The sequence below is a fragment of the Furipterus horrens genome, unplaced genomic scaffold, assembly GCF_987537825.1.
Source record: "Furipterus horrens unplaced genomic scaffold, mFurHor1.1.pri manual_scaffold_5, whole genome shotgun sequence".
NCBI lineage: Eukaryota > Metazoa > Chordata > Mammalia > Chiroptera > Furipteridae > Furipterus > Furipterus horrens.
The window spans coordinates 173,253,775-173,276,438 of NW_028327175.1; the positions used below are offsets into that span (position 1 = coordinate 173,253,775).

The window sequence follows — 22,664 nt, forward strand, 5'->3', positions numbered from 1 at the left end:
GGTCCAGGCCTGAGCAAAGGGGGCGTGACAGGAGAGAGGATCGCCCTCTTCTCCCAGCCCCTCCCGCGGCTGAAGCTCTCCGATCACTAATTGGTCTCTTCAGGTGGCGTCGGGAGTGCTCCAGTGGCGCACACCCAAGCCATGTCATCCGCTTAGCGCCCTCGCATCACCCAGCGGTCCCGCCCTGTGCCCACTCCCCCAGCCACCACCGCTGCCGCCACCCCAATTGTCACCTTTCTGCTCCCCGCGGGCCCGGGGCATGCTCGGTGCTCTTGCTCTCGGCCTCGTCTGCAGCGAACGACACTCTCCGCCCGCGGAAACATGAGGCTCGGCCCGCGGGTCGCACTGGCCCTGGGGCTGCTGCACCTCTGCCAGGGTGAGTGAGCGCTGAGCCTCGAAGACCTTGGTGGGAGCGAGGGGTGGGCGCCGGCGCTATCCTGGGGAACACAGAGGCATAGTACTGGACTGTCACTTCCAGAGAGGTATTTGGGCTTGGGGGCAGGGGCCGGGAAGAAGGAGGGCGAGTCTTTCCGTTGCCTGGCTCTACTGGCAGAGAACTCCGGTGACGCTTCCCCAGAGGCAGGTATGCTGGAGACCCCGGACTTGGGGGCAGGACCCCCGCTGCCCTACGCTTCTTCAGAAGCAGGGTGAGTGGTTAGGCAGCTGCTCTGCTGGATGCAATGGGGCAGGGAGGACGCGCCCGCACCTGGTGTGACCTTGGCCAGGGCACTGTCCCTTTCTAGCTCGAGGTCACCATTTACCCATTGATGGGTTTCATTTGACTGATGCCTGGATTCTAAGAGCCCCAGGTGGTCCGAGTCCCTAACAAGCCTGAGCCCACAGGAGGTAGTGGCGAAGGGACCCTCGCTGAGGCTCCCCAGCAGAGTCCAGAGGTGTGCTAGGGTTGCAGAGAGGAGTGTCAGCCTGCCCAGGACTGGGGCCAGACTCAGGACCACGCTGGTGCGAAGTTGTCCCTTCCTGTGTCTGGGTGTTCCGTCTGTTCTGTTTTCTTCCTAGCCCAGGCCAACTTCGCCCCCCACTTCTTCGACAACGGGATCGGCAGCACTAATGGAAACATGGCCTTATTCAGCCTCCCGGAGGACACCCCTGTTGGTGAGGAGCCCTGGCACCGACCCCTATAGGTCTCCCCGAGGGTAGCCCTCCTTCCCTTGGACATGGCACCCAACCCTGAGTCAGTCCTCTGAGCTTATGGAGACCCAGAGCACCAGGATGTCTGTGCTCCTGATTGTGCTCTGAATTCCCTAGGGCTGTTGCTGGGCAGAGTTGCATGAAGATCTAAGCTGGGCCAGTCCCTGAGACAGGAGAAGGCTGGGGGCTCTTGGCGGCAGGCAGCACTCTGCAGCATGGTGGTTACTGTGAGGCTTAGCTGCCCGGTACACACTGTTGTGACCTTGAGCAAATGTACTGACTCCCAGAATCTCAGATCTTTAGGCTTTAAAATGGCCCAAGAACACCCAACCCCCTATCATACACCGGGGGGGGGGGGGGGGGGGCAAAATAGGATAGAGATCTGCACTTCTCCCTCACCCTGTCGGGGCTGGGAAGCCTGAGCAAAGGGACAGTGGTGTAAAAGAGGCCACCTGCTCAGAAATCCAAGAGGAACTAATCTGTGCATGAGGGACAGTACCGCCCTGAGGGCCACTCCTCTGACCTTAATGGTGCATTCCTTTCCCATCTCCTCTCTCCAGGAAGCCCCACTCTTGGCTACTGGGACAGGAGTCATTACCAGGCTAAGGCCCTAGAGGTAGGCACAGCATACCAGAAGCTCCTCTGCAATCTGTATTATAGATGACAATCTGTCAAGTGGCCAATATCAACATCTCACTAACGACTGTGAAGAATAAAGATAAGGAGTGGGAGGCAGCCAGCAAGAGTGAGGCCAGCAGCAAGTGCTCAGTTTCAGGCTGTACCTTTGGCACTTAATTGCATATTCACTGTATAAACAGTTGAATCCTTTGTTCTGAGCAACTGCCACTTTTAGGAAAAGTTGGGTCCCGATTCTAGGTCTCCCCTCTGTTTTCTTCCAGGCTCTCATGTATACACCCTGAATGGGACAGACCCAGAGGGTGACCCTGTCTCCTACCACATCAGCTTTGACCCCGGCGCTAGAAGTATCTTTTCTGTTGACTCCAATTTGGGAAACATCACCCTGGTTGAAGAGCTGGACAGAGAGGTATGGGGAGGTGTGAGGAGTACAGCCTGTTGGCATGCAGAAAAATATCTGTGGGATGAAAGGTCTCCTGGATATCATCCTTGGAGAGGTCCTGTAAGCCACAGAAAACTCAGGCCAGAGCAGGGATGGACAGGAGGTTTAGAGAGTGGGTCTGAGTTTGGTAAAACTCTACCCCTTTCCACGCTTAGACCAGCAGGTTCCAGTGCACAGGCTATGTTTCCCTTTGAACTCCCACACCAGCCTGGTGGGCCTGGCTGCCTACATAACTGGACCTCAGCTATGGGGCTACTGCTGGCTCTGACCTGATGACAGACTCTACTAGCCATAGGCAGGGTAAAGAAAGGAAAGGGTGGGTCTCAGAGACTGCAGTGAAAGTATGACTGCGTGGTCCCTACCGGGGGACCTGGGGACGTCAACACCCTTCTTCATTGAGGTCCCACTGTGTCCTGGGCAGTGATTGAGACCCTACAGACCTGGGCCTTTGGAAAACTATTGAATATGGAGAGGCATAAGAGAGATAAAGGGGGAAAAAAGGAAAAAGAAAAGAAAAAAGTAATAAAACGTTCTTCCTGGGACCTCCAGCATACCATCTCCTCATTCTAGCTGAGGAGCATTTTCTTTTGGCTCCTCAACAGTCCCTCTGGGTTCATGAGGACCCCTGATGTGCAGAGCCCTGAAGAAAGCAAGGCCAGAGGCAGCTTTGGGCCACCTGCCCTACTCCAGGCCTCCTCTCAGGGCTAAGTGGGGTGGAAAGAGCTCCTCCTAGCCTCAGTGGGGGGTGGGGGGTGGTTCTCTAGGGTATGTCACTCCTGGATACTCACTCGGTCCTTGATCATCACAGAGGGAGGATGAGATTGAAGCTATCATCAGCATTTCTGATGGCCTGAATCTGGTGAGTGCACACCTGAGCCAGCCCCTGCCAGCGCACAGCTCCCTGGGCCTGAGCATAGTTCCCTCTTCCAACCTCCTGGGGGTGGGGACTCACTCACTGATGAACTCTAGCTAAGACCCAGCAAGACCTGCCCTGGTGTGCCCACAGGAAAAGGCTGCGGCAAGTGAGGCCAGTCGGGAGGGAGAGAATGAGAATGAAGCAAAACCATACGCCTCAGTATCTCCTCGGATCTGCTTTCCCATCTGCCTTCTCCCACCTGGTTCTTGGCTCTGCCTTCTCAGTCACCCAAGCTGAACACCTGGGCACCCAGACCCCAGCTTCTCCCTTACCTCCTTCCCCACAGCCGCCACCTTCCCCTAGCCCTTATCAGTGCTTACCTGATCACCACAGGGGCTCCATGCTTGAGGCTCCCAGTCCCAATCTACCTCTGAACTGGGCCAGAGCCATCCCTGTGGAACACAGGCCTGGCTACCACCCAGCTCAGAAAGCGCTAACTGCCGGCCCCCACTGCCCTCAGGAGGGAACCCAAGCTTCAGTCTGGCATTCAGGTCCTTCCCACCTTTTCTCCCACATTCATCCCACCAACCATCTAGCCATAAATCTACCTATGCTCTCAGAACTCACTGTGTTGCACTCATCTTCGCCTTTGCACATGTTGCTCCTTTCCCTCTCACCTGACAAATTGCTGCAGAGCTTAGTTCTCACTCCTTTGCGAACCCCCCGTGCTGTCCACCACCACAGGCTGATTAGATGCCCCTTCTGGGCCTGGGTTTGCAGCCTCCTGCACCAGCACCCACAGCCCCAGGGCATGCATTTACTTCAGCCGTGGTGAGCATGCTGCTCCCAGAGTCATGCAATGCAGGAGCCCTGCCTGCAGTGCCTGGCATGCCACTGTTATCACCCTGAATGATATCACTGCCCTTTCTTTATATGCTGATCTCTGCCTTTCCATCTCATCCCACAGAATACTCACTATCAGACTGTGTCTTCTACCTTTGGGATGGAACACAGTCTTTAGTTGCTTAAAAATATTTGTTGTGTAAATAAATAAAAGAAGGAAGGAAGGAGGAAGGGGGCGATAAACAGAGAGAAGATGGGAGTGGGGAGGAAGATGGGTAGAGACATATACTTTGGGTATTAGGGGCCACTGACCCTTTATCACTTAGGTCTCACTGCCCCAATTCCTGTCCACTTTATCCCTTCTCAGGTGGCAGAAAAAGTTGTGATCCTGGTGACTGATGCCAATGACGAGGTGCCCAGGTTTATCCAGGAGCCTTACATTGTCCAGGTTCCTGAGGTGAGCAAGAGGTCACTAGATGGGGCCCAAGCATTCCCATGCTAGACCCATGGCCTGCCTTCTGGGGCTGCCCTGTGACCTGGCTGAGGGGGGCCAGGCATCAGAGTGCAGAGCGCCTGGCCATTTCTCGCTGCCCTCGGGGGAGCTCCCTGTTCTGTCCTCCCCCACCTCCATTGCAGTCCCCTCACATATTTAATTTTCTTCCAAAGTAATATTCATTTACCATTTTTCCAAATCATAATGCATGTTTATTGTGAAAATGTGAAATGTATAGAAAATTAGGGGAAAAAAAGTTTCAAGATCATGAAAACCCTTCCAAATTGAAACAGCATTGTTGAATTTTGATGTATTTCTTTTGAGTCATTTTTGTGATGGTTCAATTTATTTTCTGTTTGTTTTCCATAATTGGGACTACACTAAACATGCTTTCCATATACTTTTTTTTCATTTAATTTATAAGTATTCCCCCCATTAATTTTGCATAAATTCTTATAAAGTTTGCATCCTTATTTTAATAGCTTTTGTTAAGTGAACATTCCATCATTTATGAAACTGTTCCCTTGTGTTTGGATATTTGAGACACTTTAAATTTTTGCTGCCATAAAAGACATTGAATTCTGAACATAAAAATTCCTTTTTTCTAATTAGAATTATTTCCTTAAGATACAATCCAAGATTTGAAATTACTAGGTTGAAAACATGAATGCCTGTGAGGTGTCACTGCTTCTCCAGAACACTGCTGTGTTCTTTCCTCCAATGTGTGAGAGAGGATTGGTCTCCCTGTCCCCACCCCCGACCACTTGCCAACCCTGGGGATTTTCAAATATTTAAATGTTTGTTAATTCAGTAAGGCAAAGATATTTTATTCTGGTTCTAAATTGTATGTATTTTCTTCCTGGTGATGCCAAATATGTTCATGTTAATGAAGCCTTTTCTCAACTCCTTTTTAAACAGTTTATCTACTCTGAGTTTTAGTTTTTCTCTCTCTTTGAGGTCATCCACAAGAGAGAATATCTGTTCCTTCTTTTGTCTTCCTTCTTTCCTGTACCCTCCCTGATGGGTCTCCTGTCACCACCCCTCCCCCTGTTGGGAGTTCACTGGGTTCCTCACCATCTTTTCACCTTTCCTTACCTCTTCATTCCCCTGGCCCCAGTTTTCCATGATGCTCCAACACCCCCACCCCCATTCCCTGAGCATTCTGTCATGCCTCAAGACTGACCCCTGTGGCTATGACCCCTCAGGACACACCTGCTGGGAGCAGTATCTTTAAGGTTCATGCTGTGGACAAGGACACAGGGTCTGGAGGGAGTGTCACCTACTTCCTACAGGTAAGGCAGGACACACAAGGTGTAACCAGAGGCATGGGCTAGAAGGGACACCTCGCTGGCCCAGGTCAGCGCCTCTACTGTTCCCAGAGGTTGTCAGAGATGCCACATCAGTTCTCAAGCAGTTCTCAGTAAAGGCAGGGGTAGGACAGACAGGTGGAGACATGGGACAGGCCTGGGTGGAAGCTGTCTTCTCCTGACTGGCCCACCCTGGCTCCCTCCAGATTGGTCTGCCTCCCTCTCCCCAGATCTCCAGGACCCTCAGCTCTCCACCCCCAAACCCTTCTCCAGAAGAAGGCCTGGGCACTTTGCACCCACACAGGGTGGAATCAAGCTGTCTATGCCTAGAATTGTCTATAGGAAAAAGGGCAGAAAGGCAGCTCTTGGGAGCAGATGTATGACTCCCTCACCCTGTCCCTGTCCATGCATCCCACCCTGTCCAAGGAGAGATCTCTCTTTGTACCTCCTGCCTTTCCTGGGTTCCCCAAGAATCAGCTGCCCTCATTCACATGGTACTGCTTCCAGAACATTTTCTCTTCTTTCCACATTTACTCACTTGCTCTCACAATTTTCAAGGCAGTACAGCTTGGGGGTTAAAAACACAGGTTGTAGAGAAATCTCTTGGGCTCTACAGGTACTAAAGAAATCTAACTACCTCCCACTCATGGGACCTTTGAACACAACCTAACTCCGCGAGCTCAGTTCCCTCATGTGTAAAATGGGAAAGAAAAAAGCACATCCTCACTGGATTGCTGTGAGGGTTAAATCCATATAAAGCTCCAATAACAGCTTCTGACACACAGTGACCCTTTTGTAGATTGTGGATCATCTCCTTCCCACCCTGCCCCCACCCTCACTCCAGATGCTGCCTAAGACTGGCTCCCGGTCACTTACTTGGGGTGGGGGTGAGGGGCTTGAAGATCCCAACCTCTCTAGGTTAGAGCATTACACTGACATCTCTACCTGCTGGAACCTGCAGGCCAGAGTTTAGCCCAAAACTGGACCCAGCTGTTTTCTAGATGAGCAGAGAGGAGAGCTAAGGCCCTCTGGAAGGGAGTTTCTTGGTTTTGACTGAGGAAGTGGGAGGAGAAATCCAGAGGCCTAACAAGGGGTGCCCTGGAGGTCAGAAAGGCTGAGTGCCCTGAAATTTGAACAGCAGTGCTGAGGCCAGAGTTTCTGCGACCAAGGACAGCGGAGATCCCCTTTCAGTAAGCAGAACACGCATTCTGGGACCAGCCAGGGTCCCTCCCTAAGGCCAAGCTTGCCCCTCACTCTTACAGAATATGCAGTCCACCAAATTTGCCATGGACTGCCACAGTGGCGTGCTGTTCCTCCAGGCTGGGACCACCCTGGACTATGAGAAGGCCCGGGCTCATTTCATCAGTGTGGTTGCCAAGGTAATAGGAAGGAATGGGGAGCATCCAGTCTTTCCTCAGCCTTTGTCAGAGAAAGCTGCCCTTGGATGGGAATAGAATTACGTTCTACAAGGGAGTGGGGGTAGTTTGGAGAGCAGATCATTGGATGGGGTGGGGGTGTAGCTGCAATCTCTGTTGAGTGAACCTTACCCAGAATGAACATATTTTCCAGGGCTGTTGGTGACCGTAGGCTGCTAAAGTCATGTTCCCTCCTGGGGACTGACAGGCCAGGACACCTCTATAGGGCCAGGTGGCCAAGACCTGGAGACTTATGTCCCATCACATCACAATGTAGCCTTTGCACACCTCCCGGGCTTGTTCACCCCACTTCTTTCTCTTTGTGTGTCCTGTTACCCTCTCTGAGCCTTGGTCTCCTCACCAGCACTCCCCCAAGGCTTAACTAAGTTCCTCATATTTCTAAGGTGTGCGGTGTGGGTTCCTGCAACTCTGCAAGTGCTAAGCCAAACTGGCTGCTCCTCCCCCTGAGGGAAAAAAATCTCAGCCATTAGGCCCAGTGTCTAATTTTCCAGGAATGCCCTTGCTGGTCACAAGCTGGCTACAGGCCATGCGATCAGCCCGTGCCAGGAGACTCAGGCTGGCTCCACCTGTGGTTACTCCACTAGGGCCAGGCTCTGTGACGGCTCCATTCTACACACTGAGCACAGCTGAGTCATACTCTAGTAGCTCCTCAGCAGGTGTTGAGGCTTGGATCCTGGCTGGGAGGGGAATTGGCTTGGACTCCCTCCTCTGCCACTTGTCTGAAAATGATTTCCCTGGACAGTGAACTAACCCTATTCCCAAAAGAACATTATTGAGTGTCTACTGCATACAAGACACTGACTGAAGACTGCATGCATCATCTCATTCATGTTCACAACACTCCTATGAGGGGAGAATTATCTCAGGTGATAGAGGAGCAAATGGAACTCAGAGAGGCTGGCTGCCTCATGTAAGCGGCAGGAGCGAGATTCCACTGAAGTCTGTGGATTTCCAGAGCCCAACCTCCCTTTACTCCCTGGTTCTTCCCAGGATGGCGGAGGGAGGCTGCGTGGGGCTGATGTGGTATTGTCGGCCACCACCATAGTCACAGTCAACGTGGAAGACGTGCAGGACATGGCCCCTATCTTCCTGGGCACACCCTACTATGGCTATGTATATGAGGACACTGTTCCGGTGAGTGACTGTGCCCCTCAGCCCAGTGTCCCCTCCTGATGCTTCCTGTTCTGTCCTTCAATCTGTCTTGGGATTCCCCTGCTGGAGATGACTGAGCTCAGCCCTGGGTCACCCCCTCACATGGAGGCTGGCTCATAGTTGAGAGCCTTGGTTTGAATGGGGTCTTTTCTACACCTGTATAAGAGATGAGGTGCCTCTGCACCTCCCCAGCCCCAAGCCTTTAGCCTGGTGCCACTTAGACCAGTAGGTCTCCTATAATGTGCTGGTGAATCACTGTGACCCTTACTGGTTATCACACACAGGCCCAGCTCAAAGGTCAACCTCAGCTGCCTCCTCAGTGAAGTCTCTTCCCCTAGTGTTTGGGCCACTGCACTAGTCTTTTGGCCTCTTAGGGAAGGTCTCACTCCTCAGCCTGGTACCCAAGGGTCAACTGCCCCTCCAACCATGAGCCCTTACCATGCTCTACCCACCCAGGCCATCTCACCACTCTGCCCTCATCCCTGTGCCTGAAATGTGCCCATGGGCCTGATGCCCCTTGCCCTTATCAGTTCATCCCTGAAATCACTTCCCCCAATATTTTTGGTTGAGATGGGAGCTCCCGCAACCTCTGCTCCCATGCTATGTACCCCCTTCTATAAGCACGCCCCTCCATGAGCATCCCCCTCCACCCCTCCTTAGTATGCACCCATGGGATCCCCCAGCCAGACCATGAGCTCCCTGTGGGGAGAGCCATGGCTGGAGCCAGATTTCACAGGCCTCAAGAGCTCTCTGTGGAATTGAATCGCATTCTCGATGTTCACTTCCCAGTTTCTGATTATTCTTGACAATGAAAAGTATTTACTGAGGATCATTCACATAGTGGGTCCGAACTAAATACTACCTTTCCAGAAGCTGGCAGCTGAGTGATGTAGATAGGAGAGAGAAAGAGAGAGAGAGAGAAAGGAATGCCAGCTTCCCTGGGAGGGTTGTGGGACTGGGCCAGGGAGCCCACTGTCCTGCTGAGGAGCTAAGGCTGGAGAGTTTCTGAGGGGAGAGCAGGCAGTGCTCCGTTAACCCAGAAGGACCTGGGAGTATGGACAAACCAGGGAGAAAGGAACTTAGAAAGAGGTGGCAGGCCAAGGTTGAGCAAGGCTTGTCTAGTTGTTGGCATGTCTGCTCAAACCCATCAAACAGCACTTCAGGACCACAGGGTAAAATCCCAGTTCCTGTACTTTGCATTGGATCCCCTCTGGACTGGTCCCTCTCCCACCAGTCTCTAACCTCTGTACACCTCTGAAGGCAAAAAATGGGTGAGGTAGAGGAGGTGAAGCTGGAGGCAGGGACAGTAGAACTGAAGGCTGAGTGTGGTGTGTGGGGAAGGAGGTTAGAGGCGTGTGTGACCTGAGAGTCCCTGGGCAGCCCACATGCATGTGCATAAGGAAGCAGTGGGGCTCAGGCTGACCCTACAGCCTGGGAGGCCAGTGGGTTCTGTGAGCGCCTGAAAAGGAAATGTGGGGCCACACAGATACCTGCCCTCCATGATGGGGCAGTGTCTGGGGAGGGAAACGCTCTAACATCACACATGAGCCTCAAGCAGCTGCTCCTGTTCCCCCAAGGGCTCAGAGGTATTGACAGTGGTCGCCATGGATGGAGATCGGGGCAAGCCCAACCGCATTCTCTATAGTCTCCTGAATGGTGAGTCTGGGGCAGCTTTGGGGACAGGCCATCACTGGGCAGCAGCTCTGACTCCCTGGGCAAGTAGAGCAAGGTTCCCCAGCCTCTCTGAGTCCCAGTCCATCATCTATTGGGCCAGAATCGCTGGGTTCCCTCTAGTAAGCAGCAAGTCTCCACAGGCATGTCCTCTGGCCCCCACTTGTCATTAGGTCCAGTCACCAGGAGAGAAGCATTGGGTGGGCAGATTCATGTTTCCTTCACCCTGGGTGTATGCTCATTGACAGAGGTGGCGGCATTTCTTACACTCTTTAAATGGCTATTTTTTGTTTTGTTTTGTTTTGTTTTGTTTTTACTAATTTTTAAAAAATTCTTGGCCTAGAACATATACTTTAATTAGTTCATTAAATGGAATGATGATACAGCATTTTCCTACTACTAGCCCTATATATGGATGAGAAAACTGAGGCTCAGAGAAGATAAGTAAGCATCCCAAGTTCCCACTGGGTTTGAATCTAAGTCTGCTGGCTCTGAGTCTATACTTTTTCCATAACTGGGAAGCAACTGAGCAAGTGGGGCCAGCCTGGGGTAGGCTCTGCAGCCCTAATTAGCTGGTCCCTAGAGGGCTAGGCCCCTCAGTAGGGCCCTAATACCTATTGCCCCTTCCTTGCATCCATATGTCTACATGTTCTCACCTAGGCACTATCTATCACCTCCTCCAACCCTGTCCCTGGGATGTGCCAGATGCACACTCCCCTCCAGCAGCTCATGCACGGATGAACACAACTGCCATCACACACAGGCTCCTTTTCTCAGGACGCAGACCCTTTACTACCTTCCCTGCCCACCACTTCATACCTTTACAAATTGCCAAGTACCCATGACCCCTTTTCTTCTCCTTGCTCCTTGACTGTTTCCCTGTTCTCCTCCCCCTCCAGTCTTTTTTCTTTCACTTTCTTTTTTGCCCTCCCTCTTTTCTCCTTCTTTCCTTTCCCCTTTTTAATCTCCTTATTTCTCATCCTTTCTCCTTTCTCTTTCCATCACACACACACACACACACACTACACATAAGAGAAGCAAAGTACTACAGAACCTGGGAACCAGGTGGAAGTGAGTTCAAGTCCCAGCTCTGCACTTACTGTGTAACCCCGGACAGTTACTTAGCCCGTCTGAGACCCAGTTTCCTCATTGGCAAGACACAGATGATAGAATGACTTTCTATAAAGATTTCAATGAGATAATGCATGAGGAGCATATATAGTTATGTACCTTCCATGACTCCCTGTGCCCCACTGTGCCACTGGTCAAAACTGCAGGGTACATCTCCTCTTGCAGGGAGCGGTGGAGCCTTTGAAATTAATGAGACTTCTGGAGCCATCTTGGTCACACAGAGCCCTACCCAGCTCCAGAGAGAAGTGTATGAGCTGCATGTACAGGTAACTTCCCTCTAGCTTGGCCTTCCCTTCCCTCTGGCCCTGGAAGGTACCAAAGGCAATGAGACTAGCTGGCATTGGATTACACTGGTTCTGACTCAGGAGGGAAATGGATAAGAAACAGGGAGATAGAGCCATCAACCAAGTGGGCCTGGAGGGATGAGAGAGGTAGAATGGCAAAAATAGACAAATTGCAAAATATGAAGGAGAGAGACTACACAGAGCATGGCAATTGACTGGCTGTGAGGGGTGGAGAAGAGAGGAATGAACGATCATGGTGGTACCATGCCATCGGGAACAGAGAGGAGGCAAACGGACAAGGACCAGCATGATGAATTTTGCTGCTTCAGGGACAGTCAAGGTGAAACACTGAACCCTGGGTATATATGTTTAGAATTTAAGGAAGAGAATACAAACACACAGGTAGCTATAAAAGGCTAGGTTGGGATTAGGTCAGCCAGAGGATGGCTGTGAGGAGAGAGAAGCTGTGGGCCAAGAGCATCTGAGGCTTAGAGGGAGGAACCAGCACAAGAAGCAGCAGAGAGGCTGAGGGGAATTTGCGGAGAACAGTCCCATCGGATGAGTGCAAGAATGGCAGTGCCACATGCAGCATGGGCACAGGCAGAGTGGGAAGAGGAAATGAAGATGTATAGACTTCTGAGAAAGGAGAGTTAGGATGCAGCTAGGGCGTGATGGATCAGGGACCAGGGAGGGAAATTTTGAGATATGTAAGACCAGGGTGTGCTTATAAAACAAGGGGAAGGAAGTCCTTGAAGAAGCTCATATGATGTTTGCCACATGGTTCATGAGGTGCCTAGGACTCCTGACCTTGGCTTTGCAGCCTGTATTAGTTATTCATTGTGAGTCTCCACACATCCCCTCTCTGTCACCTTCCCCTGGCCAAAGGACACAAGGACAGTGTGGTAGAGGTAGGATTTGAACCCATGCCTGGCAGCAAAGAGGGAGTAGTGCAGTGAGGTAGAGAGAATGCTAACTAAGGAATAAGACACATCTGCTACTCACTAGTTGTGACTCCAGGTAACTGCCTCACCCCTCCATACCTCATCAGATAAATGGGGTTGGTAATAGCATTGTATTAGTTTCCAAGTGATGTTGTAATATATTATCACAAACGTAGTGTCTTTAAAAAGCACACATTTGTAACTTGCAGTTTCTGTGGGTCAAGAGTCCAGGCTCAGCTTAGCTGAGTCCTCAATTTCAAAGTTTCTCATGTGGCTGCCATCCAGTTGTCAGCCCAGACTGTGTTCTCACTGAAAGCTCAACTGAGGAAGGATCACCTTCCAAGCTTACATGGTTATTGGCTGATTTGATCCTTCATGGCTGATTGACTCAGAGCTTCAGTTCCTTGCTGACTGTTGGCTAGAGGTCACCATTAGTTCCTTGAAACATTGCTGCTTGCTTCATTGAAGCCAGCAAGAGAGTCTGTCAGAAGACGGTAGTTATAATCTCTTGTAATCTAATCACTAAGTGGTATCTCACCACACCTTTGCCATAGTCTATCAGTTAGAAGCAAGTTGCTAAGCCAGGCCACACTCAAGGAGAGGGGATGACTCAAGAATGACTACCAGGAGGTGGGGACCATTGGAGCCATCTTGGAGTCAGCCTGTCACACAACCATAGTTACCTATCCCCATCCTAGGTGTCTGAGGTCAGCTCTGCAGGGAGTCCAGCTGCCCAGGCCACGGTCCCTGTCACCATCAGGATCGTGGACCTCAACAACCATCCACCTACATTCTACGGAGAGAGTGGACCCCAGAACAGATTTGAGCTGTTCATGTATGAGCACCCGCCCCAGGGGGAGATCCTGCGGGGCCTCAATATCACCATCAATGACTCAGACCAGGTATGTGGCTCTGCTCTCCACCCCATCTTCCGGGGACAGGGTCCCATAGCTGAATCTGCATCAGCCTTCACTGCTTATGTCATAGGGGCCTGGCAGGTCACAAAATGAATGAAACAAGAGGGTATAACCAAGAGAGAGAGGTGGGAGAGTAGCCAGTCAAAGACATTCACAATTAATTAAAAAGTAAAAGCCAGTCAAATAGAATCACCTCTGCATCTGACCTGCCAGACAGGCATTTGTGAGTGTGCCCTGTTACCTCCTATGCCCAGCACAGGGCTAGACCTATGTGTTTATTCTCTTGCATAGTCCTCATAGTCTATCTGATTGCTGATCACCTCACCTACAAGAAGAAGTAAATACTTTCCAAGGTTAAGGGCATATGAAGGCTCCTTGCTTAACATTACTATATATAAGTTTCTATTCTCATCTATCTTCCTTGTTTCCTCTCTAAACTGTTGCACAGGGAGCCAATGCTAAATTCAACTTGAGGCTGGTGGGACCCAGGGGCATCTTCCGAGTGGTCCCACAGACCGTCCTGAATGAGGCCCAGGTCACAATCATTGTGGAGAATTCAGCTGCTATTGACTTTGAAAAGTTCAGAGTGTTAACCTTCAAGGTCTGTGATGATTTGCACATGTCTGAATGGGGGAGGGGTACACCAGTAGCTCACACCAGCACCTGGATTTATTCCTGAGGGGTCCCCTGTCTGTCCCCTGCTCCTCCTACACCTTCTCTCTTTCTCTCAGTCCCTCTGCTCTGCTGCTGGTTTGGAGAGTGAGAGGGAAGGGAGAAGAGTGATACAAGAGCCCTCTCCTGCTGCCCTCACAGCCTCTATGAGCTCCAGCTTCTAAACCACCACTATCCCTAGGACTTCAAGGACAGCTTGAAGGGAAACTACCAATATAATGTGCCATGTTAATAGGTACAGAAAGAAAAACTACTTGTTGAGATATACATTTGACATCCATCATCTATGCTGATAAAAACTTTAACAGAACATAAAAAAGTACTCCTTTGTATTCATAATTATTTAAAATTATAAACATATAAACAATGCCTATTATACATAAATATATAAATAATATATATAAAGGAAAATACTTTGTTATTATTTAAATTGTTATAATTACTTATACATCATACACATCGCCAACATCATTAGAAGTGAAATTCTAAAAGCATTCTATGAAATCAGAAATGAAACATGGATGCCTGCTATAATGACTATTATTTAATACTCTTCCTGGAATCACATTATCCCTGGATAAAGAAAGGAAATAAGAGATATAAACATTAGAAAGGAAAAGACAAATTTATCATTATCTTTAGGTGAAGTGATTGTTTGCTTAAAAAAATCTAAGAGAAATTGAAGAACTGTTAGAAACATAGCAAAGTTGTTAACAAGATTGGTTACAAAGTTAATACACAAACTTTTATAGTTTTTTTCTAAATTTTTCTAAATTCCTAGGAGTAACTATATCAAGAAATAGACAAGCTCTAAATGATAAAAAAAAAATGCAAAAATTTAACCAAGGGATATAAAGAAGGAAACCCTGTTAAAAATGCAAATTCTTATTAATAAAAAAATCCAATGCCATCTCTATTAAGTCTCACCTAAAATTTCCTTCAGAGAGGTGGTGAGGGGACTTGACACAATTATACTGGTTTTTAGCTGGAGAAATAAACCCATAATAGTAGTTGGGAAAATTCAGAAAAATAAGAATGAGGTGGGAATGTGTTCTAATAAATGCCAAATTATATCATAAAGCACAATAAAATTTAAAATTAGAACTAAGAAGAAATATGCAAACCAGTGGAACAAAAGAAATTGGCTGAAATATAGGCAGAAGCTAGGGGAAAGCTGGCATTGCAAGTTGGCGGGGGAAATGATGGGAGGTTTCACAGGGTACCCCTGTGGGTGGTGACAGCAACAGTAGCTGAGAGTAAGAACTGAGCCAGGGCCCAGGGAACTGAAGTGGGTCCTGGGCCAGGGCTGAGATAGGAAATGATTGCCACCCAGATAAGTCCTTGTTTTCCTTCCTTCCTTTCTCAGCTCCTGGCCATTGAAGTGAATACCGCAGAGAAGTTCAGCTCCACAGCAGATGTAGTGATCCAGCTCCTGGACACCAATGACAATGTCCCCAAGTTCACCTCACACTACTATATTGCCAGGATCCCCGAGAATGCCTCAGGGGGCTCCAATGTGGTGGCTGTCACAGTGGGTTGGGGACTGGCCCAGGGATGGAGAGTTGGGTTGGGAGCTCCACCAAAGGGGGCCTTATAAAGTCAGATCAACCTGGGCTCCAGTTTGAATTGCCCGCACTCATTAGCTTGTGTTTGGACAAGCTCCCTGCCCTCAAGAAGCCTCCATTTTTTCTTTATAATAGGAACAACAACACCTCCAAGGACTATAAGGGGGACCTAAGTGTCAACTCCAAGTTCAGGGCACTGGACCCACCTCCTTTTCCTTTCTCATTTACAAAGAATGAACTGAATACATGCCTTCCAGATCTATACCTGTTTGTATCTCTATTACTTGAGATCTCCTGAGCAGAAAACTAGGGCTTCAGTGCAGGCCTCCAGATCAATTTCTACCAGAGTTGGGTAAACCCCCAAATCCCTTGTTTTGCCATTGAAAACAACCCTCTGACACATGAGCTGCCAATGTGCCCAAACAAAAGGGCAGGTGACCTTGGGAGTTTTCTCTCTTCCAGGCTGTGGATCCAGACACAGGTCCCTGGGGGGAAGTCAAATACTCCATCTATGGGTCCGGGGCAGACCTGTAAGTAGATCCAATCCCAGACAGGGCTTTCGGCAATGGACTTGGGAGGCTGAGGGTATGCGGGGTGTGTGCCAAAGTCAGGAGAAACCTGGAAAGGATAAGACCTAGGTCATGAAGGTGAGTCTGGGGTAGGAGTGGAGGGAAGCAGTGGAGAGCCTGAGGCAGAGGTACAGGGGACACATTCAGTGAGTTGCTGGGATCTGGGAGAGAAAGGGCCGTCATGAAGGCTAGGGTCTATAACCTTAGAAGCTAGACTAGGGAGGGGCAGACCATGGGAAGAGAAGGAAGGTCTGTGACTCAGGTCATTAAGTTCAATGTTGATGGATGGGTGGGTAGTGGGTGGACCTGCTTCCCTCAGTCAGACTGTGAGGGTGGGGAGAGGGGCCTGTGGGATACCTGAGAGGAGCTGCATAATGCATCGTTGCCACTTCCTGGGGGCAGCTCATTACAGCAGGCATGTGTGTGCCCATGTGTATGTGCACACATGTGCATGAGCATGTCCTTATGCATAATCCTGCCTGCACTCTCTGTGCCTGGCAGCTTCCAGATTCACCCATCCACTGGGATCATCTGCACCCAGCCCTGGGCCAGCCTGGATGCCGAGGCCACTGCCAGGTACAACTTGTATGTGAAGGCGGAAGACATGGAGGGCAGGTACAGCCTGGCTGATGTGCTCATCATTCTGCTGGATGTCAATGACCACTACCCCCAGTTTGGAAAGAGCATACAGGAGAAGACAATGGTGCTGGGGACCCCAGTGAAAGTTGAGGTGGGTTTCAAAGACAGCTAAGCTCCCCTAAAAACCTTGTTTAGAAGCTGCAAGATACATTGTGGCATAAGAATTTATTTTAAAATAAAACATATTGTATTCTCACTCTGGGCTAGGGTTTTTAAGATACTTTATATGTCCCCATCCTCACCTAAATCCATAAAAAATTCTGGAAAGACGGTATCATTTCCACTCTACAAAACAAAAGATTGAGTCTCAGATAAGTGAAGTGTTGGTTTACATTTTTTCACATAGTAGGTCTGCCTGCTTTCTAAGCAATGCCTTTCCCACTGCTCTACACTGTCTTCCCAATGTGAAAAGCATGGACTCTGAAACCCAACAGACTTGACTTTCAGCTCCCCTCCTTCTACCTGCTTATTCTTAGATTAGTCACTTAGTACCCAAACTTTTGTTTTTCAACAATACCTACTGGCTGATTGTTCTGAGAATGGAATAGCATAACACACATGGAGGCCCTGGCATGGACACTTGCTCACAGTAGGGCACGCATTGAATTTCTCTCCAAGCTCCAGGCCACTCAAAAGGATCAGAACCTTTCCCCATCAACCCAGAAAGCCCTATATGACATGTTGGTTTAGCCAAGGTACTCAAGTACTGTCCTTGAAGCCCAACCATGTCTGTCCCTCCCTGTGCACAGGCCACAGACCAGGATGCAGAGGAGCCCAACAACCTGGTGGACTATTCCATCACCCACACAGAGCCAGCCAATGTATTTGACATCAATGCACACACGGGGGAGATCTGGCTCAAGAACTCCATCCACTCCCTGGATGCCCTGAATAATGTCACGTGTAATGGGGACTACACATGGTCTCTAGAGGTGCAAGCCAAGGACCGTGGCTCCCCATCCTTCAGCACCACAGCCTTCATCAAGATTGACATTATAGACACTGAGGTGAGTATGAAGCCCAGGTGGGGAAGAGGGTCAGCTCAGGTTCACTGCAATATGACTGGAGGGAGAGACTATCTCCAGCCTTTCTGCAAGACACCTGATGCTAGCAAGGACTCCTGTGCCATCACACACCCACACTAACAAAGGCTCCTGTGCCATGTAATACACAGGGTTTAAAATCAGATGAAATCTTAGTTTCAGTACTCATTAATGGTGTGACTTTGGACTTTGCCAAGCTCTATTTCTTTTTCTGTAAAATGGGAATAATGATGCCTCCTTGTCATGGATATCGAAAGGCAGAAGTGAAATCAATATACAAGCGGGACACCCCAAAAAACAGAATTATCTTCTGGAGGGCAGGCCCCTTGTAGAACAGGCTTCCCCCACTAGGTGAGTGTTCTAGAAACTCATCTGTACCAGTGTACCAGCTGGCATTGTTGTGAGAGACTGCTAGTGAATTTTTTTTTGAAGACTTTCAACACGTTTGCTCATTTCATGATGGGTGATTTACGAGCACACCTGCCTACACCACACTGAGTGTTTAGCAGTTTTTGACCATAAACAGCATGACCCCTGTGCCCCACCCTCCCCATTCACCTATCTTGCTCTGAGTGACTTTTTTTTTGTTTGTTTCCCTGGATGATAAAAGTCCTCAAAGGGAAACATTTTGCCCATGTGGAAGAGGTGAAACAAAAAACGGCAGAAGCTCTAATAAGCATTACAATCGATGAGTTCAAAAACTGACTTAAGCAGTGGAAAAAGTCTTGATAAGTGTATTGCATCAAATGGAGAGTACACTGAAGGTGACTGAAGTTCAAACATGGAAGAATAAATATACAATTTTTAATAACTAAATTCTGTGGGTTTTTGCCCCCCACCCGTGTACATAGTTCTCAGCTCAGTGTCAGGAAGAAAGTAATCATTTTAGGGGTTCCTGTTAGACTTGGGAAGATTGGACCCCATAATCAAAGGTAAATGATATCCTACTCTCTGGAGAACAGAGTCTGTCTAATGAGGAGGTCTTAATCCAAAAGATGCTGTGTGCATCATGCTTTCTCTGCATGCATCTTTTCTAGTAAGTTGCATGTATTGTGGTTTTTTTCTCCACATGCATTTTTCTGGGATGAAGCCCATAGTGCTCATCAGATTCTCAAGGAATACCTGATGTCAAAAAGTTTAAAAATCATCAGGCTTAAGGGAGCTCATGACCCCTGCTCTGTCCTCCAGGGATGAGGCAGAGCAGCTGGATGCAGGGGTGACTCTCTTCCAGATGCTGTCCCGAAGCCCCACGGATGCCTTCCTGATGCAGACAAAAGACAACCCCATGAAGGCTGTGGGTATGTTGGCCGGCATCATGGTCATTATTGTGGCCATAACCGTCCTCATCTCCACCGCCACCTTCTGGCGCAACAAGAAGTCCAACAAGGTCCTGCCAGTGCGGCGCGTGCTCCGCAAGCGGCCCAGCCCTGTACCCCACACTGTCCACTTTGAGTGGTTCAAGTTCAACAGGACCAAGGCTGCTGCCAAGTTTGTGCTCAGAGAGGGTCCTCCCAATGAGAACGGCAACAACAACAGCCTAGGAAGCCCCCCAGCCCCCAGAGCCCCAGCTCCCCCTCCGCCACCTAGAATGGCACCCAGTGTGAGTACAATCCCCTGGACTGTGCCTACAGTCTCTGGCTCACTCACCCCTCCGCATCCTCAACAGTCACCCAAACCCAAAGGCTTGGGAAGCCCTATTCAATCAGCTCTGGTCTCTGAGCTCAGGCAAAAGTTTGAGAAGAAGAATGTAGCTAACAATGCTTACTTCTAGAGCATTGCCCATGACCTCTCTCTCTTCCCCACCTCATTCTCCCCCTCTCTGCTCCTTAGGGTAATCCCTGTTTTGTACAATGGTATAACCCCAATGTTCAGGGATCTGGACAGCATCTTGGGCAAGGGATGTTTCTGGTTCTGGATGCAATTGGCAAGTACTTCCCCATCACCAGATCCTTGGCACAGCTATGATGTTCTCCATTTTGCAGACACTGGGAATTGACAAGGAGTCAGCTCTGTGTCTTCTACTTGCCAACCCCAGACCTCACAGTCCCTCATGTTCTCCCGGGGCTGTGGCATCATTAGTCAAGGATCAGGGCCCTGGGCGCATGTGACAAGGCCACCTAGAACCTGGATTCTGAAGCCTCCAGCTAAAATCAGGAGCAGACAAAGGAGGCTCAGTGCCGGCTAAGGCTGGAGGTCAGCAATCCTTGTAAGCTCAAGGAGAGCAAATGCGGCAGGAAAGAGCAAAGCTGCACTGAAAACATGCTGACTGCAGAACTGTGCCTGAGTGCCGCTAGGCAGATGAGGATGTGTTCTGGCAGAGATTGTGGGTTCCTGCCATGCCTACAGGGGACCAGGGATGCAGAGGTGTAAGTGGGCCTTGCAAGAGTAAGGGTAGATTCCCCAGCCAGGAATGTCCTGGGCCCAGAAATGTTCAAGCTGGAGCCACAGTAGTGGCCTTAGTAACCTCAGGAACAGCATCAGGTCCCTTCTCGAAGGACCTTCCCCATCAGAAGTCCTTGAAGAGACAGGGCAGGCAGCAGATGGATATCAGAGCTGAGATCCGGAGAGATCTGTTTTTTTATCTGGCTCTTCTGCTCATGTGGTATAACCTTGCAAAAGTCATTGAAACTCCCACATCATCCACTCCTGCATTTGCAAAATGAAAAAAGTAAGTCCTGTTTGCTTCACTCACAGTCTAGGGTGAAGATGGAGATAAATAGTGGTGACAAGGGCTTTAACCAAGTTCAAAGCAGCATACACACATTTTTCTGTAGCCAAGTTCTCTGGGTGCAGCTCTTCCAGAAAGTATTAGCAACCTCTTAGCTATCCTGCTAAGCACCCCAGGAAACGCTGTGCTGAATTAGGGTGCTGCCACTGATCCAGGGCAGCCAGACAGCCAGAGCTGGACAATGGCATTGCGCCTTTCATACCAGCCCTGCTCCCCCCACCCCCTACCCCCACCACTACCACATCCCCATGAGGCCTGGCCAGTCACCATCAGCTCCAGAGCTGGGCAGAACATCCAGTCCAAACCTCCATTTGCCAAGATCAAAAAAATGAGTTCCCAAGAGAGGAGTGAATACCAGAGGCCAAACCAGGGTTAGGAGCAGTAACCTGATCTGATGGCTCCCCACTCTTCAGTATTGTTCTCTAGCCAAGGCCAATCTTGGCAACATGTAACTACTTCCTCCAGAGAGAAGACATGCAAGTTTCTGTGGTTAATTTGAAGAGGCTCTGTCTGACTTTAAGGAAACCTGCTGTAAGGAAATCTCGCCATGTCCACAGAGAGGTATAATAGTTCTTTGTATTTCACTCCATTCATTAATAACCCCTTTAGAAACCCTCCATGATTTTATTTAAACAGATGATACACACATGTGGTTTTCTTGATTTCTGAGTCTGTATTTTGAGGTGTTACTCAGATGTGCTGATGTGCAGACTCCTTGCTGGGGCTTCTGCAGTCCCTGATCCACACTAGTAAGAGGTGGGCTGTAAGAAGCTGGGAGCCCAGACTGAACAAACAAGTCCTTTGCAGTCCATGTTTCAGGAGAAGGTTGTGCTGGATCAAGTTTGCCTTCCACAGGAAATACAGTATCCTTCCAATTTGCATGCAGTCAACCTCTCTTTAAAATGATAAATAAAACCTGTTAACCAACAGCCAAGCTGACCTCTCACTTTCTGCTGATGTTCATGTTAATAGACTCTTAGAGACTAGTCTTTCTGACACATACCCAAGCCCACCAGCCTCCTGGTTCCTTTGGTGAGTAGATCCATCCTTCAACCCCCAGATCTGACTCTGTGTGGCTGCAAAATTTTGTCCAAATTGCCTCACAGACTCTAACAGCAGCACAGTTGCAGGGTTTGTCTACCTGCACATGGCATGTTGTGGGCCCGGACTGGGCTTTCTTCCTGGCAAGACTGCTTGGAAGGAATGGAATCTGGAGCTGAAACTAATTAACCCCACCCCAGCCCAGCAAGGGCAGGAATTGGGAGACCTGACGAAGGCATGAAAACCTGAGAAGCAGTGTTGGCTCTGGGACAGTGGTCTTGAAGGTCTCTGGGCTGGGAGCTCAGGCTAGCATCCAGGCCCTGGGAAACGACAAGCCCAGAAACTTGAACCAAGGCAGAGCTAATCTTGGAAACTGGGCACATGGGCAACTCCTATACTGAGAAGCATGGGAAGTACCTAGTTGCTAGCACGAGAGGGAGGAGGAGGCTACCACCAAACATCAGGCACCAGCATACACGTTTGGCACTGGAGGAGACCCCCCAGTCCATGTGAATAAAGCTGGGCTGATTTCACTGCCACAAGAAATGGTGGGAGCCAGGAGCTGCTTGCTCAGTCACACTGGGAAAGACCTAGACTGCAAACTGGCATGATATTTGGCCTCAAGGTAAGGAGCTGGGAGGCAGGGATGACAGACTGGGCAGGCCTACCCACCCTGGGCCCTAAGAATGCAACTTTAGACTCATGAACAATCAATAGATATGACTCAAAGAAAGCTGCAAAATAGTGTGTGTTTCTTCCTGTGGCTGAGCTCAGACTTTCTAATTATATGAAATAATATTGTGCTTTACAATCTGATAGCTCTGGGTCTGAATCCTGATTTTGCCACTTAAGTGTGACTTTGGGCCTCAACTTTGTCATCAATACATGGTACAAAGAATCATTGCTAGGAGGATGACAAGAACTAATCTATGTAAAGCACCTGCCATTAGCTTTGTACCTGCTGATACAAGCTCAGGAGACAGTTGCTATTCTTAGTTGTACAGGAGGGCACTTGAGGATGGCTGACAGTCCATGTGCTAGAGTACCACATCCTGGAGGAGAGCACCCGCTCCACGCAACCTTCTCTCCAGGATGTTTTCATCCACTGCTGGCACTTGGAACCTTTCCTTCGTACCTGTTAGGAGGGTC

General features: G+C 49.5%; 1 protein-coding gene across 1 annotated transcript; it reads left to right on the forward strand.

The window, feature by feature from the left end:
• Positions 1-113: 113 nt before the first annotated feature.
• Positions 114-20,434, forward strand: CDHR1 (cadherin related family member 1). The gene is made up of 17 exons (XM_090279496.1): positions 114-376; positions 1,018-1,113; positions 2,049-2,194; positions 3,036-3,086; positions 4,294-4,383; positions 5,625-5,711; positions 6,989-7,105; positions 8,153-8,296; positions 9,892-9,970; positions 11,282-11,382; positions 13,040-13,243; positions 13,707-13,859; positions 15,297-15,461; positions 15,958-16,025; positions 16,566-16,794; positions 17,453-17,710; positions 18,978-20,434. The coding sequence occupies exons 1-17, from the start codon at positions 322-324 to the stop codon at positions 19,515-19,517; spliced, it is 2,583 nt and encodes an 860-aa protein (XP_090135622.1). The 5' UTR covers positions 114-321; the 3' UTR covers positions 19,518-20,434.
• Positions 20,435-22,664: the final 2,230 nt, after the last annotated feature.

Coding starts and splice junctions, on each gene's coding strand:
- CDHR1 (XM_090279496.1), top strand. CDS start 322: ATGAGGCTCGGCCCGCGGGTCGCACTGGCCCTGGGGCTGCTGCACCTC. Junction 1,114..2,048: donor CCCGGAGGACACCCCTGTTG/GTGAGGAGCCCT, acceptor GTTTTCTTCCAG/GCTCTCATGTATACACCCTG. Junction 7,106..8,152: donor TCATCAGTGTGGTTGCCAAG/GTAATAGGAAGG, acceptor GGTTCTTCCCAG/GATGGCGGAGGGAGGCTGCG.